At 44.5% G+C, this 17,497-nt stretch overlaps 3 protein-coding genes across 5 annotated transcripts; 1 reads left to right on the plus strand and 2 right to left on the minus strand.

Annotated features, from left to right (window-relative positions):
* Positions 1-1,809: 1,809 nt before the first annotated feature.
* On the plus strand, positions 1,810-5,993 carry LOC112877615 (probable glucomannan 4-beta-mannosyltransferase 5). Of its 2 annotated transcripts, none has more exons than XM_025941960.1 (10): positions 1,810-2,064; positions 2,146-2,450; positions 2,593-2,691; positions 3,702-3,954; positions 4,214-4,324; positions 4,431-4,552; positions 4,678-4,791; positions 4,879-5,078; positions 5,181-5,378; positions 5,513-5,993. In XM_025941960.1, the coding sequence occupies exons 1-10, from the start codon at positions 1,956-1,958 to the stop codon at positions 5,676-5,678; spliced, it is 1,677 nt and encodes a 558-aa protein (XP_025797745.1). In that variant the 5' UTR covers positions 1,810-1,955; the 3' UTR covers positions 5,679-5,993. The 2 variants fall into 2 exon arrangements, with proteins under 2 accessions (XP_025797745.1, XP_025797743.1); XM_025941958.1 differs by having other exon boundaries at positions 1,815-2,064; positions 4,431-4,567.
* Positions 5,994-6,357: 364 nt separating this feature from the next.
* Positions 6,358-8,590, minus strand: LOC112877617 (expansin-A21-like). Its single transcript, XM_025941963.1, has 3 exons — positions 8,286-8,590; positions 7,233-8,184; positions 6,358-7,133 (listed from the first exon to the last, which is right to left on the minus strand). Exons 2-3 carry the CDS (start codon positions 7,369-7,371, stop codon positions 6,502-6,504), a joined length of 771 nt encoding a protein of 256 aa, XP_025797748.1. The 5' UTR covers positions 7,372-8,184; positions 8,286-8,590; the 3' UTR covers positions 6,358-6,501.
* Positions 8,591-11,071: 2,481 nt separating this feature from the next.
* LOC112877616 (polypyrimidine tract-binding protein homolog 1-like) lies at positions 11,072-16,887 on the minus strand. 2 transcript variants are annotated; one of them, XM_025941961.1, is made up of 10 exons: positions 16,581-16,887; positions 15,082-15,291; positions 14,235-14,297; positions 14,070-14,143; positions 13,880-13,975; positions 12,733-12,790; positions 12,525-12,629; positions 12,343-12,424; positions 11,865-11,977; positions 11,072-11,719 (listed from the first exon to the last, which is right to left on the minus strand). In XM_025941961.1, the coding sequence occupies exons 1-10, from the start codon at positions 16,770-16,772 to the stop codon at positions 11,258-11,260; spliced, it is 1,455 nt and encodes a 484-aa protein (XP_025797746.1). In that variant the 5' UTR covers positions 16,773-16,887; the 3' UTR covers positions 11,072-11,257. The 2 variants fall into 2 exon arrangements, with proteins under 2 accessions (XP_025797746.1, XP_025797747.1); XM_025941962.1 differs by having other exon boundaries at positions 11,477-11,719; positions 11,912-11,977.
* Between the last annotated feature and the right edge of the window lie 610 nt (positions 16,888-17,497).

Consider the following 17,497-nt stretch of genomic DNA (forward strand, 5'->3'; position numbering starts at 1 on the left):
TCCACCTCTGAAGGTGTGAACTTTGAATCAATTGCATGGTGGATTAACAGGAAAACACGCCGTCCTTAACATTTGTACTTCTACTATTTCTTTGGAGCTTGTAAAATGTAAGAAATGCTATGTGTTTTCAGGGTTTGGTGTGGTTGGATACGGAGGATGATGCGGAGACGGGCGGTTCTGTGCAAGGATGCAAGAGTGCTGGAGGACCTGGTGGCGAGGCTGGAAGCGCGAGCAAGACAACCGCTGAGGCTTGCCTGGGTCGAGTCTCCTTCGCTGGCTGTGCCGACGACACAGAATTGGGTGGCGCTGGGAGTGGACGTTTCATCAGCTTCTGGCGTGGAAGTTAAGAGGGGTCTGATGCCCCAGACTCTTCCCTGAATTTGAATTCAGCTGTGTTTGAACCTGTTACGAGCGGGGGCGCTTTGAATACGCTACTCTGAACTGCTGCAAAGACTTTCATAGATTAGAAGCCAGTAGCTACCCACTTGGCCACCAGTAAAGAATTGTGCGGATGGGATTGAGTCTACTTTCAGGGAGAAATAATTGTTGCTTCATCTTGGAGGTGTGTAGCTAAGGTACCACCATTTTTGTGTTTCCAATTATAGGTTGTTTATTTATATGGATGCCCAAGAATTTCAGAGACCAACCAAAACAGCCATTCTACTGGTCACACGTGAGATGTTCTATCTCCATCTAGACCTAGTTGTGCCCATTCACGTCCATTGCATCCTTGTTCAAATGAATTCATGAGTACGATTGAGCTAAATTTATGGTCATCATCCCCGTGCATAGCCAGTTGTGGAAGTATTGACGTTGACTACTAAAAACCGATCAACTTGGTCATGCGTGCTGACGCCAAATTGTAGTATATTCTCCTGCTCCCTCTGTTTAAGTTTCTTAATGTATGACGTTTAGAACAAGATATGGACTAATACTTAACTTTTATAAATGTGTATATATTTAAAAACTCAGAGAGTAGTTAATAATCATACAAAATCAAGGTATTAGGCATTGACAATTCACCTAGAAACATCGGAAGCAGACGGGCGCACATGTGCATCCATATATGTCCGTTGTTTCAATTTTTTTTTTTTACCGCTTGTCTGAGCTGTGGCCGTTGTTCATTGGGTTAATTGTGCTTTAACTGACACCTCTTAGATTAACAATGGCTTAATAGATACATTTTCCTAAACATGAATAAATAACCTATATGTGGCAGTGAAGCAGGCCGGCGCATATATAAAACTTAGATGAGGAAGGAGGCAAGATAAGCAAGCAAACATTTTATTATCAAACATTTGATTATCAGGTGTATATAAAACTTATATGGGAGAGGTAGGCAAGGAATGCAATGCCGTGAGTCCACGAGCAATGACGTCGTCTACGGTTTGATTTATATTGTGCAGGCTAAGTGATGGATGATCTAAGCCAATGCTTCTGGATGACAGGTGTTCATACCAAACCCCTCTTGCGGCCTGTTTCTGTATGGGCATCACGGAGTTCAATCAACTGAACCTGCCACGTAGCATACTGAATGATGAGTCATCCTTTCTGCAATTTTCTTTTCCCTCTACTACTGAAACTGTCTTTGCCTTTGCCATGGCCCCAAAGTTAACACAGAAAAAACACTTTCAAATATCTATCTGTATTTCTGCAGACCTGCAACAGTCACTGTAAGAACATGCTGAATTGCAATGGAGACCGGCCTCTGCTGTGCAAGAACATGTCCAATCGCCTCTATCTGAGATTGCACGGCCACGTGGCACGTGCCCCCAGCTCCGAAGAGTCCATCCAAAACCTTCCATCCTCCCCCTTCCCTGCAACCAGAGGCCTCGATAAAATCCGGCGACAAAAATGGCAGCGCCCGCACCAGTCTACTACCGCTGCAGGGCCACGCCGGAGAACACACAGCGCATCAGTTGTCGCCTCCCCATACGAAGCAGGGCAGCGCCCGGATGGAGGCCGGAGAAGCAGCGGGCGCCCTGCTCTTCGTCCTCGCCGTCGCGGCCGCCGTGGCGGCCGCCGTCGCCACCGGCGCTGTCAACTTCACCTATCCGGCCACAGGTAAACCTCCAACTCGATGACCTTACTTGCTTGCTTGCTTATTGCTTACCGCCGGAGCATGTTTTTCCTCGGTTCCCCAAGTCGGCTCCTCCTCCGGTGGCGGGCAGTGGGGCGCGTGGCTCGAGCCGTGGGCGTGGGTGCGGTCCAGCGCGGTGGCACCCGCGCTGCAGGCGGCGGTGTGGGCGTGCATGGTGATGTCCGTGATGCTGGTGGTGGAGGCCACCTACAACTGCGCCGTCAGCATCGGCGTCAAGCTCCTGGGATGGAAGCCCGAGCACCGGTTCAAGTGGGAGCCCCTCGCCGGCGACGGCGACGAGGAGAAGGAGGATGCTGCTGCTGCTTACCCCATGGTCATGATCCAGATACCCATGTACAATGAGCTCGAGGTGAACTCCGTACATCTGATTTTTGCTGAAGAATTTGAGAGGATTCGAATTTGAAGGGAAAAGTGTCATGACTCATTTCTTTTTTGTTCTTTGATTCTTGGAGCTTATTTCTGCTTTCTGAGCTTCTGTGCTTGGTGCGCAGGTGTACAAGCTGTCGATTGGAGCAGCGTGCGAGCTCAAGTGGCCAAAAGAGAGGTTGATAGTTCAAGTGCTAGATGATTCCACGGATCCCTCCATCAAGGTAGCTATCCATTTTCCATGATTAGCCAAGTCGTTGACTGACTCTTTCGCCAATATAGATGATTCTAATGACTTTCTATGATTTTCAAGCCCTACACTATGTTGTTCTAAATGGTTCGCGTCTCTGCATATTTGCTGCTAACTAGCATATATCAGTTTTTCTTGGCCACACACATCACCATCTGAATCGAAAGGAGCAAAAAGAGCTGTCTTCATCATAGCGGAGCTTGTAGACCCCAGCGCTTCAAAGCAATGTCTCGTGTGCTTGGACCATGCAAACACACTTCGTTAATGTTTTCAGTAGCATCTCTAGAAAATATGGATGGGGCTACGCCCTTTTTACCTGTGGTAAATTAGTGTTAGCCTAAACGGTAAACACTAAACAGTCGGTCACCTACTGTTTAGCTCTTTATTCGGACTAAACGACCATTTAAATGGGTTAAACGGTCATTAAATGGGATAAACGGCTAATTAAATGGACACGGCTAGCCCCTGTGTAGCGTTTACACGGCATGTAAACGGGCTAAACAGCCATATAGGCGCATAGAAAAAGACTTAAGCAGCACCATACATGGTTGAAAAGTTTGTTGTTAAACTTATTTTTCTAGTAAAAAAAGGCTTATCTGCTTCAGATTTTTGTCTCAACCAACAAGTATTCCTCTGAAAATTTTTTGAGGTGCACAGAATACACTAACTGTATTAGTATTTGCTATGGGGATAAAAAGGCAGCATAAAGGGCTTTGAGGTATGCTGGGTGAAGGACACCTCAGCATTTGGCATCAGGTGAACTGATGACTGATGTCACTTTTCGTTCATATGTATCATTTTCCAAATTAGTAGGACAGAAAAGTTTTCATTCTCAATCCAATTCATCCTCATTCCTTTTTATGTTCTTTCCTTCTTGAAATAAACCAAAGAATATTTAGACATTGGTTTGTGAAAATTCCTGGAAGACTGTCTGTACATTTATTTCAGAAATTAAAATTGACAATGACTTATGCGGTGCTCCAGAATTTGGTTGAGAAGGAATGTGAGAGTTGGGCAAGCAAAGGAGTAAACGTCAAGTACGCCACCAGGATTGGCCACAAAGGGTTCAAAGCAGGAGCCTTGAAGAAGGGAATGGAGTGGGACTATGCCAAGCAATGCGAATATATTGCCTTATTTGATGCTGATTACCAGCCAGAACCAGATTTTCTCCTCAGAACTGTCCCGTTCCTCATGCACAATTCAAATGTTGCCCTTGTTCAAGCTCGGTGGGTTTTCGGTAAGACCTCATCTTCTGTTTCCTTTCTGAAACTGAATACCTCGCCAGTCATCATTTCAGTGTTACAGTTTACTTGTCACAGGTCACAGCTAGTGGCAATGAAATTTCTTATAAAGCCTTAAAGGATCATCCTTTTAGAACAGAATTGATCAAAATGGTTGTGGAGCAGTTGAAAATACATGTTGCAGTGTTGACTTCTTTGTCATCGCGCGTTTTATTATTCTGATCTGTCCAATTTTTAATTGACAGAATTTTACAGTGAATGACAGAGCAAGCCTTTTGACAAGGATACAGAAGACATTCCTGGATTACCACTTCAAAGTTGAGCAGGAAGCAGGATCAGCAACATTTTCCTTCTTTAGTTTCAATGGTACAGCACTTGACACAAAAGAAACTTTCAGTAAAAACAAGAAACAAAATTATGCAATATGACTCTAGACATACAAACTTCTAATTGATATATGCTTCCCTCCTAGGAACTGCTGGTGTTTGGCGTAGGCAAGCTATCAATGACGCAGGAGGTTGGAAGGACCGGACTACGGTTGAAGACATGGACTTGGCTGTCCGAGCAACCTTAAAGGGTTGGAAATTTATATATGTAGGGGATGTTAGAGTAAGAAAGCCAAATTCTACAATGTCCTGTTTGCCTGAAATTATACAATAGCACCCCTGCTTTCAGTAATCAAAGGTAGTACTACTTATCTGATGGAAAACATCTCTTAGGTAAAGAGTGAGCTTCCATCCACTTACCAAGCATACTGCCGGCAGCAGTTCCGGTGGGCCTGTGGCAGCGCAAACTTGTTCCGGAAGATGACATGGGAGGTCCTGGTCGCCAAGGTATTGTACATCACCTCTTGCTCATTCCTATTTGGAAAAGCACTAAGAAAAATTCTAACAAGGTAACCACCATTGTTGCTCCATCAGCAAGTGTCGCCCTTGAAGAAGTTCTACATGATTTATAGCTTCTTCCTGGTGCGGAGAGTCGTCGCCCCCACTGTCGCCTTTCTTCTCTACAACATTATCATCCCTGTGTCCATCATGATCCCAGAAGTCTTCCTACCTGTCTGGGGTGTCGCCTACATTCCTACAGCACTCACCGTCGTCACCGCCATAAGAAATCCAGAGTTGGTCCCCCATTACCTGCATTACAGCTCTGGTATGCTGCTAATTCCTTCTTCCGTGGATATTGAAGTTTTAACTGCCATATATTGTACCTTTCTCTGCAGAAATCTGCATATCATGCCGTTGTGGATTTTATTCGAGAGTGTCATGTCCATGCATCGCGTAAAAGCCGCAATAGCTGGTCTGCTCGAACTTCCAGAGTTTAACCAATGGATTGTGACGCAGAAAGTAGGGAACAATGGTGCTGAGCAGAATTGTGAGGTTCCGTTACTTCAGAAAGCAAGAAAAGGGTTAAGAAACAGGTAGGTCCCTGCTCAGAAATGAGAAGACGTTCTGTTACTGTTTTTTCAGGGAACATTATGTTTCTGTTAACACATGAACTTGTGTAAATAGTAATTGAATATTTTGTAAAAGTTAACATGTGTGTTTGTTGCAGAATCAACGTACCTGAAATTGGATTCTCAGTGTTCCTGTTCACCTGTGCTTCCTACAACCTTGTCTTCCATGGAAAGACCAGCTACTTCATAAATCTCTATCTGCAAGGATTAGCCTTTTTTCTTTTGGGGCTCAACTTCATTGGCACTTCCTGTTGCTGCTTATAAGCAATCAATTTAATTGCTTCTGTTTTCCCTTTCTGCTCTGTTTGATCTGTGATTCTTCTCTGTTATTCAAATTTATTCAGGAAACACATGAGGTGCTGTCAGATTACCTCAGGAATGGTGCTGATTTGTGCTCCTCTGTACAGTCACAACAACATATGTATACAATAGTCACATTCAAGTCATTAAAGACTACACTTGAGTTGAGTGCATCTGTACGTGTAATCCTGACCATCAAAGCTTGACTCAAGATATGTACTACATTCTACCAGTTTAAGAAAAATGTCAAGTGTGGAATGCAAATCTGTGTACCAGCAACTGTCATGTCCTGATGGTACGATGTTCTGCCGTCAGATGTTTTTACATGTGTGCATTCTGATCAGTTTAGGAAAACCAGGACTGCTAACCTCACCCGGGTGTTTTTTCTCCTCTTCCAAGTCCAAATTTCATGCCTCTTACATCTGCTCCTCCTCGAGCGACGGTGATCTCCTCCGTCAAGTTAGGGCGGTGGGTAGCACCGACAAGTTCAGAGGCGAGAGACACCGAAGACGGAGGATGGAGGACGGGATAGAAGCCACGATGCCATGAAAAATACTCCCACGATTTACAATAGACGGATGAGATTTCTTCCTTCTTCTCACCCATTTGAAATGCTCAGAGAAGCAGAGACGTGTGAGTACAAATGCTCAGAGATTTCCACCACTCTGAGTCACCAAGTGCAGGTTCGTTTGGAATACACGAGTCGTACAAGATCTCGTATAAATGTATTGAAAGATGAACCCACTCTGCGTGCCGAACGTGTGGCAGCATTCCGGCCCGATCTTAACTACGGGAACTGGCCGCCGGTGAACGTCTGGCCGAAGGCCCATCCGGCGGGCGCGACGTTGTAGGAGACGACGGAGTGGCGGTCGCTGGTGGTGACCCTGAAGGAGAGCGCCTGCCCGTCGAGGCGCGCGCCGCTCTGCCAGTTCTGGCCCCAGTTCCGGGCCATGCCCCGCCACCGCGCCCGGGCGCCTGCGCCGCCCCGCACGGCCACGGCGCGCACGTCGCCGGCGCCGCCCACGTTGCTGACCAGCACCAGGTTGAAGTAGGGGTGGCCGTTCACGGTGAAGCGCATGCCGCCCCGCCGCCTGCAGGGCACCCGGCGGTAGGCGACGGGGACGATGCCGGCGCGGTACCGGGCGATGCGGAGGAACGCCGGCTGCGACAGGTCGAAGTGCCGCAGCGGCGGGTTGCACCACCCGCCGGCGCCGCTGGGGAGCGCGTAGTTGGGCGGGCAGAAGTTGGTGGCCGTCACCACGACGGAGCCGCCCGGCGCGCACGACCCGCGGCCGCCGGCGCACCGCAGCTCGAAGCACGCGCCGCAGCTCAGACCGCCGCTGAATAGCGCCGTGCTCAGCGCCGTCGTCTCCGTGCCGTAACCCTGGCTGTACAGGTCGCCGTACCCGCACGCGCCGCCTGGTAGAGATGCGCACTAATCGGAGTCAAAAACTGATCAACCACATTGGTTAAAAACTAAGCTCTCGCCCAGTCGATCATCCATAACATTGTACGCACCCATCGTGCCGGAGGCGTCGGCGCCGCCGTAGAAGGTGGCGTGCGCACTGATCCAGCGGCCGACGCCATAGCCTCGAGCTGAAGAGGACAGCGAGATCAGGGCGAGCAAGAGCAGCAGCAGAACCTGCAGTGATGGCATCTTCTGAAAGCGTGCAATGCAGCAGGTGCAAGTGCAAGCGAAGCTACACTGCTACAGCGACACCTCTGAAGTCTGAACTTGGAGACTGCAGATAAGAGAAGGGGTTCGCGTGCAGGGTTAAATAGAGAGATCCTTGGACCGACACGCTAATGTGAACTGCGACACTAGCAACTGATGGCTGAGACCTCTTTCTCTGTACTTTCTCTGCCTTGAACAAACATGGCTGAGACCTGAGAGGAAGAACACTCCACTAGGTCCGTGGCGGAGCCTAGCTACCTCAGTTGGTACAAGGCAAACGCGTGGGCGTGTACACCCCCGTGTGTGCCAATAAAGTAGAGAGCTTTTAGGTTCCAATTTATTTGTCTATTTTCTTCTTCGCGTTTACACTGTACTCAGCGAGAGTCTGAATAATAAAGGTGGGTTGCAATTGTGACAGCACAAAAATTGCTGTTCATCTGCCTGAGGCCTACAGCAGAAGCACACATGCCATGCCCCCGCGATCTGTGTTCATTTCAAAATCAAGCAAACGCAGGTGTTAACTCAGTTCGTGCAAAAGATTAACAATTGATTAGAGCATTGTTCATCACATTTACAGACTTCATGTGCACTGATGCTATTTTTAATTTGTGCAGGACATGGGACCCCGTTGATGTGTGGCACATTTCTGACAGCCAGTTAGCAGCAGCTCCCCCGTGTTGGCACGCGCGAGAGCAAATTGAAAGCTGCAGAGTCACAAGGAGCAGCATCACAAATGTATCCCATGACATGGTGCCCAATATCTCCGGGTCACTCCTCCAACAAGATCGCAGGAACCTTCGTGGAAAGGAAAAAAAGATGTATTGCGGGGTGAGGCTGCATGTGGGGGCACTAAATGTGCAGGCAAGATCTGCAGACAGAGCTCTGAAATTGCAGACCTGCAATGCAACCCCCTCCTGTGTTTGAGATGTGTGTTCGGTCTGCCAGTTCAGATGGAAGTAGTTGGGCTAGCAGCGATCTCCTCCGATAGCAATGAGGTGGCTGAGTTCAGTTCCCTTCCTCTTCCAGAGAAAGACAAAATATAAATAAGCAGAGCATACAAGGACTACATTCATACAAAATCTGATATTGAACAAAAATTTGTGCAAGCAGAAACAAAAGGAAAAAAAGAAATCAGCCTGTGAATAGTTGCAGTTTTAAGAATGAACAGTTGCACCCACAACTATTCACGTGGTCATTTCTCTTTTTGTTTCTCCTTGAACAATTTGTGTTCAAACTCAGATTTTGCATGAATGTAAAATGATTGCATTGTCTACCTGGCTATCTAACTTTTGCATGATTTTTTAATGCAAATTTAGGGGGTGCTACTCATTTCGTTCCTGCATTCCTTTTTAAAGGAAATGCCGTTGCATTTCTGATCTGGTTGTCGGTTGCAAGTTGCAACCAGTAACCAACAATTTGGTGGGTGAAATGAATCCATAATATGCAAGGCATATTTATGGGAAGCAAACATATGTCCATGGGCTGATGGAGGATCCGGATTCAGATTGCGTACAGCTTGTTGGCACCTCGTAGAGAGACAGGGGACTGTATCAAGATTTGAACATACTCTAAAACCAAAGAACATAGCCGCGATGTTCATGTACTGGATCTTCAGTCCTCATCAATGGAGTCGCTGTGGACTGGATCTCAGAAGCACCATGTAGGCTTTTGCTATTGTGCCATGGTAATTGGCACAGAAGCCTCTGTTTCAGAGTTGACAGTTTTGGCGTTTGGTCAGAACAAACAGGATGAACTTAGCTTGTTGGGGCATGATTCTGGAGACAAGTTCCTTGTTGGCAGGACAGTAGCCCAATCATCATCAACAAAAGTAGGACAAAAGTATTTACCAATGTCAGACAAACAAATTACCAAATGCTAGGATCAGTGGAAAGTTGATGTCAAGGAGACAAATCCTCAAGTCAGGCTCTAGCGGTAGCCCATTTCCACCCTCTCTTTATCTGCATTTTTGTGTACATCTAAAAATTCAGAAACTTCGAAAAATTAGCTGATAAACATTTTCTCCTTTTGTTTTATTTCTTAAGCAGCCGTGTGCAGGCAAACTTTTATCACTTTATTGTAGCTTTAGACGCCATTGTCTAACCACCTCAGCTTTCTATCTCTTCCTGCTCATTTATCTTCAGCATCCACTGCTCACTAAAGAAGCCTGCCATTCTTCGTGATCATCATTTCAATGAATACTTGACAGCATAAGCATTGATGATTTCTCATTTGATATGTTCCGGAGAAAAGAAGGATAAGGCCACAACCCATTTTCCATTGCACAGTTGCATCGCTGCACTGTCGAAAAGTATCTTCTGGAGGCGGGGGATAAGCCATTTTCAGAAAGTAGCAGAAGAGATCCCGCTTCTAAATATTCTCACGCTTAGAACATCTCCAGCAACGGCCCTCAAATCAGACCCTCTACTTATTGAGTAGAGTAGCTCTCTCTTTTTTTTAGGCTAGTTTTTAACCTCAACTCCAGCAGTGGCCTTAAATCTCACTCTCTTCTTTAAGTCTAAAGGGCAGGACCCATTGGTTGGTGGATAGGGAGCTCCCTAGAGACCCTCCCGGAATAGAGGGTGGAGGGAGAGATACAGAGACCTCCCTAAAATGCGGACTTTAGTAGAGAGTCTGCTGGAGTGTGATTTTTTTATTCTACCCAAATTTAAAATTAGGACTTATTTAGAGTGTCCGCTGGGGTTGCTCTTACGCTGATATTTCCTTGACCGTATCATGATGCCTGCCTGAGTGTGGAGAACAGATACTATTCAGAGAAGAAAATATAGTAGAAAAGGTTTGACCAGATGAGTTTGATGACAGGTTGATCGAATTGGTTGATCGATCCGTATGGTTGTCTCACAAGTCACAAGATTCTGCATCCAGAGTAGTGGCTATTAGGCACTCCATGGCAGGCTGTTGAATCCAGCTAAAGTGCAGCCTTTTGTGATCATTAAGGAGATTAGAATCTCATCAAAGTTTGTTTCATCTTCCAAGATTTTTATCTGATAATCGCCATCGTTCTTTGGAAACTGAAATCTTAGACAGCTGTTCGTTGTTGGGTGACTTCCAAAACCGAAGACATGTTAAGCCTGGACGAGAGTAAGATGGGTTTGGGGTTACAGAGTGGAAGAATGCATGCACAGTGTTGGATCCAATAGCCCCCCAAAAAATTGAATGAGTTTAAGGCGACAAATCATTTGATGGTTGTGTAGATAGATAAGTTGCCGTTGCTACAAGGCTGCATCCTTTTCCGGTGCTTGATGCACAGATACTGCAATCAGGTGGAGAGCAGTATGCCAGCATGCATCGCGCATTAGTTTGACCCTTAGTCACCGACAAAATTGACCATGAGCAGCAAGCAGGCCTTGCAGTTCCAACAACCCGAACAAGACAAGACGAGCGAGCAGTGCCCATGACACCATAAAACAAGATGAAGATTGAAGAGCCTCCAGTTCTTCAATATTGTTCGCACTCCAGATGTTTGCTTTGGAACAGCTATATGCTCCAGAAACGAAGCGTCGGCACCACCTTCTCCAGAAATGAATAGGATGAAGGATGATCGGTGGGACAGATGTACTGCATTGTTGGTCAACAGGTCTGCCGCGCACTGCAGTTCAGAACACTGCCACCACTGGCTACTGAAACACCACTGCTTAACCGCTCATTATTCCTAGGGTTGCCATGAAAATACGAAGCGACAGTGGCTGATTTTGACAGTGAGTGAAAACCCAAGCATATTCATGTATTTGTTGCTCATATCTATCAGCTACCACTGCCATCTAAACATGCTCGGATGGCGGTATGGCAGTACTATATGAGTTGAACTCAATGAAAACAACCAAAAGTACAGTAACATAAAAGAATTAACTTAATGGTAGTACGATGGTGGTGGTGGTGGTTGACTGGTTGCAGGTGCGCCTGACGGTCCAGACTGATTTCCATGCTGAGGTGGCATCTGCTGTGAAGTGTGCAACTCGTGCGGCGGAGCAGCAGGATGGGTAGGGAAGCCCCCTGATGCTGCGTAATGCGGTGGAGCAGCGGGTGGGGTATTAGGGAAGCCCCCTGATGCTGCGTACGGTGCTGGAGATGGGTACATCTGACCTGGATATGCTCCTGGGGCTGGGGGATACCCTGAGTTGCCGGAATTCCAACTTGGCACTTGTCCGTTGGCGTTGTGGCTTTGGGCAGGGACACCAGGTGGGGCATATGCCCCGGCTCCTTGAATATTACCTTGCCACCCGGTGGATGTAGCTGCTGCACCAGGTGGTTGTGGCACCCCTTGGATTACACCAGGCGGCATTGTGTAATCCCTGCTCTTGTCACCATGTGCCTGAAGATGAAAGGAATACATGACTTCATATGGCGGACAAACCAAAATAGGCAATTGTGAAACAGAGGGTTCTATGAAGGGACACATGTATCATCTAGGTGGTTTCTGTGACCAAATAACACTAAACAAAATGCTCCTATTATACCTTTACATTCAGATCAGTATGACGAGAGTATGACAGGTGAAGCTTACAGTAGCCACCATCGTAGATGCAATGACCTTCCAATGCTTCCTTCGCAACTGCAGCTGTAGTTACATCTAAAGTATAGCCAAAGATTTAATCAGACTGATGAACAATTTATATACAAAAGCACATGGAAGAATAAATGGAATCAGTTGCATGTTTAGCTGACAGAGTGTGGATGGCAGTCAATTAACTATGGTCTACAGGGTCACAGCAGATGTAATGACTCCTAAAGATGCAAAAGCCTCTGTTTCTGGTTATGACACTGGAAAATATTCACATTGGATTATTGGAAGAACACCATATGATGTGTCAAAATATTGTTTTCCTAGAGATCAAAGCAGTTGACAAGGCAGTAGGTAAACACTAGTTCAACTGAAAAACTGATGTGATTGATTGGTAATTTAAAGCTTGCAATGATCTATTTCTACGCTCATACCAGGATACTGAATCAAAGCTTGTGTGCCACCATTCTTCTCAAAAATAGCAATTTTTTGGACTGTACCAAATGCTGAGAACACCTGGGATTTGTATAGCAATTAAGCACGGTTAGAACGAATAAAGCAGACAGCAACAGAAGTTTGAAGCATATTCTTGAAGTGTATCCCCAATTTGACTTACAGTATGAAGAACATCTACTGTAACGGCATATTGCATATTCTCAATTGATGCAAGAAGAACATTGCCTTGAGCCTCCACTTTCCTTCCATCAGCACCAACAGCAGGCTATTCAAGCACATCAAAAGGCAGATACAGCAAGGTCATATAAAATGGCAAAACATGCAGAATTAAAAGATTAGAATGCATGTTGTCTTCTGCTTGTAAATACCTGTAATGTACCATCCATGGCAGAATAGTTAATTGGAAGATATGGATTGTTATAATCCCTGCAAGATAACACCAAAAGAGGAGCTTCAAACAATAGCTTGTTAAAACAAAAGCATGTCTCCAACAAGATACAATCTAAATTGGCATATACTTGCACAAGTAAAAGAAAACTAACAAAGATTGGAAAAGGCGAATCATGTGACATGTACAGATTTGTGCTACTTCCTAGCATGACAGGTCCAAACATCTAATTAGTGTCTTCGACAAATGATCCCAGAGTTTATAGAACAATACAGGTCCAAATGGTAATATGGTGTATGAAAAGCAATATTGATTCCCATACATAGAGAAGCTCACTTTTGACCAGCTATAGAAGGAAGCACAGATACTCAAACAAAAACTTTCAGCTTCAATGTGAAGCATTGGCCATAGGCTACTTTCGCTTAAATCCAATAAAAAGAAAATACTTTCGCCTCAACAAAATAAAGCTCCAGAAGGCTTACTGAATTATGTATAAGGGTCAATAACCATTACAATCTCTAAGACAAGCAAGAGAAGAATGGGTGTGCACTTCAGAAGATGAAGAGGCGAGTAGTTCTTTTAACACTGGCTGAGAAAATTGCAGGAATTTATTTGGATGTAGTTTGTAGGCTCCTGGTATTTGTTACACAGTTGGGTGATTACTTGGGTATTAATTATTTGTCAAACTGAGGCCATGTCATATGGTTCTGTACATCAACAATAAACAGGAAACAAAGGAACTCCTCCACTATAATTTTATAATTTACTTTTCTAAAGAAAGCAAGGCACAATACTTCTTGTGCAAAAATACTCAATGGCTGTACACTTATTTTAAGAAGGTTCTAAACATGTAGATGATGCAATTAGGGCTTCACAAAAGCAGCAAAGTTCATCGATATATTCTACGAAGTTTAAAAACATGCCAAGCTAGGCATCAGCAATTTGATATACATAATCTCATGTGTTGCCAACGAATCATTGTTTGGCATTTACATTAAGATCTGCTAAACTAAAACAACATAAACCAGTGAATGATAAAATAACTTGCAAGGAGATGGGGCATAAGGATGGATCCTCTATCAGAAATAGGTATAAATAACTCAAAGAGAACAAATTGTAGGCTTTACCTGCTGCGGTTTGACTGAAACTTGATATTCAAATCCTTATGTGCAGAGAAAGAAATTCGCAGGCAGCAGGATGTTACATGCTGTGGAAGCAAGTAACTGTAGAGAACCAAAGCAATTCAGTTTATAGGAAGCATAAGAAAGTACAGTGAACACCAACAATGGACAATACAAAGAAACCCAAGAATGTCACCTTGGGATGCTCCTTCCGTCTAAGGCTTCTCTAGCCGCTGAAGCAGTGGCTGCATCAGTATACTGGATCAATGCCTGCATGCAAGAATAAGATGAGGCTCCTGACTTTCATTTCAAAACCCCAAAAAAAACAATTAGGCATCTAAAACATGATACTTTAACTGACCTGAAAACCTGCAGCCTTTTCAAAGGTGGCTATTTTGTGAACATATCCAAATGCTGAGAAAACCTGAAAGTTGATACAAAAGAGGGTCAAACATAGGAGTTCAAGGGCACAATCAGTTTAGGAAATGCATACAATCTCATGCCACATGAAAAATAAATCTGCAGCATAGCACACAATGATTACACGTGATATTTGTCATAAAGAAATGATGCATAAACCTCATTTCCAAACAAAGGATATAAACTCTTCAAGCTTATCCCTCACCCAAGCAAAAAAGGGGGAAGCGTGAAAGACAAAGAGATCAGATATGAGTAAAATTAAATGTACCATAGTTTTAATATAAACTGGCTGCAATATATAATATCACCAAACAATGATCTAAAAATAAGCACCATAGAGATACTTATGATCTAAAGGTTTGGAATTTAACCTTTCATCAGTAACTTGGATAAACAGGGAGGTGCCCTACACCGGGGATAAGCGCGTTGATGGAGGATACTTAGATTGCATCCTCAAGACGAGACATGAGAGTTCATAAGAACTTTGAATGTACTAGTTAGAAGACAGAGGCAGCAAAACAAACATGGTATCTCTCCAATTGCAGGTGTTGATAACGACATTTTCTCCGTGTTAACATGGGCCTGCTGATTCATGCAGAATACGTTACTACGAGAAGAACAGCTATGTAAAATCTTTGATTTACAAGGATCAGTTCAGGTAGACTCCCTTGCATTCCTTCAGTCAATGGCAATCAAGAAAGTAACAGGCACACTTGAGGTTGTCATTACCATACTAACACAATTATCTAAGTACTTTACAAGAAAAAAAATGGTATTTTAGAACTCACCATATGGATTACATCAATGGTGACATCACTAGCTTGAACACCCTCTATCGTAACAAGCAACACATTTCCAGCAGTCTCTCCAGGGCTCTTGTTGTTAATTATTTCTTGCCTATTTGAATACTGAATGTAAACAGTTTTGCCTCGAATTTGTGCTGGTTCCGAAGATGATGCAAAGTAAGAAACCATCGAGATTGCTTGATTAACATCAGTCTGCAAAGAAAGTTAATTGTGCATAAGTAGTTCTGGCATGTGAATTCAGAACTAAAGCAGTAGAACAAAACAGGCATTAGTACACAGTGTTTTGAATCCAAGTAAGAGAGAGCTTTCCTGTTATGCCTGATCTACATCCCCCACTACTCTAGACGCCCGTCCCCGCCCCACACCCAAAACAACACCGAGAGACAAAAAGAAATGAAATAAACAAAAATTCTACCAGCCATATAATCCACTAAATACTGGCAGAACATCCTACCACAAAACAATAGGAGTGACACATGTTCATATTTTTTTAACTCCAATTGGAACAGCCCAATCCACCAACACAAAATCCATCTGGCAATCATGAGAAAACATAGTTTAATAATCTCGCGTAAATTCCATCTATAAGCAACCCATAATTTCATTAAAATTCGGTAACAACTTGTCAAGCCTTGAACTGATTCAGTCTATTATGGAGAAAGCGTATTCTGTAAAAGTGCTGGCAGGTTTAGCTTCTGAAGGGAGTGGGATTCAATGTAATCCGTTAGTCGTGTATCGGACAGTGAAAAGAGTTACCATGTACTTGGATGGCGAATGTGAAATTAATTGACCGCGTGTGACCTTTACCGGCGAGTAGCAGGGGATATAATACCAGTGTGCCAGAAGGGGGAAATAGACTGGAAATTGAATTTATCTATTATGTTCTTACTTTTCTTGCCTAGGAGTAGTCTATTCTTATCGATTACTGCATGTTCATTTACTTCTCGTCAGTAAATTAGGTAGTTTTAGGTGTAGTTCTTGTCGGATCTTGACACAACTATCTTCACCAATCCAACTGACCAAAAAGCAAGCAGACGTGATAATGGCACATTTCCAAATCCCTCATCATGCCTGATCTATGCAACTCTAAGAGATCATAATTTTGCAGCTTAAAAAATTGATATGCAGTGCAACTGAATAACAGTATAACGGAATAGGCAGGAAGCCTTGCTGACCCCTGCAACATCTAATCCCAAATCCGGAGTGCTGACAAAATTCCAATATCTGACAGGCCAAACCTAGCTAGATCCAGTGACTCGCCTACAATCAAGCTGCTCATAAAATTGCAATATCGCAAGGGTTAAACCTAGCTAGATCCAATGATTCGCCTACAACTAAACTGCCCATCGTATCAATTCCATGCACATGCAAAACCGTGGAGGAGCGGCGCGCCCGTCCCGAATTCCGGATCGGATCGCGGTGGGGATCGATGGGGTAGGGTCGAGAGGAAGGGAGAGGAGAGGGGCGGGGGAAGGACTTACGAACTCGACGAAGGCCTGGTTGCGGTTGGCGCCGACGCCGCTTTTGGTGTTGACGATGCGGCCGAAGGGCTTGCAGAGCTCGACGAGCTCCTCCTCTGCGCACTCCCACGGCAGGTTCCGCAGGTGGAGCACCTTAGACGGCGTCTGCGTATAGCGGAACTGCTGCCCCCCGCCGCCGCCCGACGACGACATCTTGGCCGGCAGGACAGGTAGACTGGACCGCTGAGAGGAGAGGGTGAGGCCGGGGAAGACGAAGCTAGGGTTTGCGCGTTTTGGTAATGTAGTTTCTTATTAACCTTTGTATCCATAGCCTCTCTACTTAACTAGAAATCTCATTTTTCTCTTCGAACCACACTCGTCTCTCACTAGTCACTACTTCCTTTTCTTCGCATGTTAACGTCCTTGAAAATTTTAATTGCAACACATAGAAATATTTATTAGCCCACTCAATAATTAATTTAAAATAAATTTGAAAATAAATCAATTTCTCAATAAATTTTGCAAACTAAAAAAACTCATGATGTCCATTACAAAACTTAAAATTGATAACAAAATCTTCCAAAATTGTTTAGAAGCTCGAGCTTAACAAGATTTTTATGTGTGCATTCTAAGCTAGTTAAAGTTATTAGAGCATCTCCGGCCAATTTATAATAGAGCTTACAATTTCTGTTAAAAGAGTCACCGTCACCGATTGTAAGCATTATGTTATATTAGACATCAAACTGCTACTCCTCATCTATCACGATACACCGTCGTATCTCGTACACAACCATTCCATAAACACCAACAACATCGTCCATTTAATGGTTGCCTCATATTGTACCATGATTATATGGAGCTATGGCACACTAGAACAATCGTCTTGATGGGAGGAGCAAGTTGGGTCGCAGAAACGGGTGAGGATCGTCACCGCAGTC

Source organism: Panicum hallii, chromosome 9, assembly GCF_002211085.1.
Source record: "Panicum hallii strain FIL2 chromosome 9, PHallii_v3.1, whole genome shotgun sequence".
NCBI classification, from domain to species: Eukaryota; Viridiplantae; Streptophyta; class Magnoliopsida; order Poales; family Poaceae; genus Panicum; species Panicum hallii.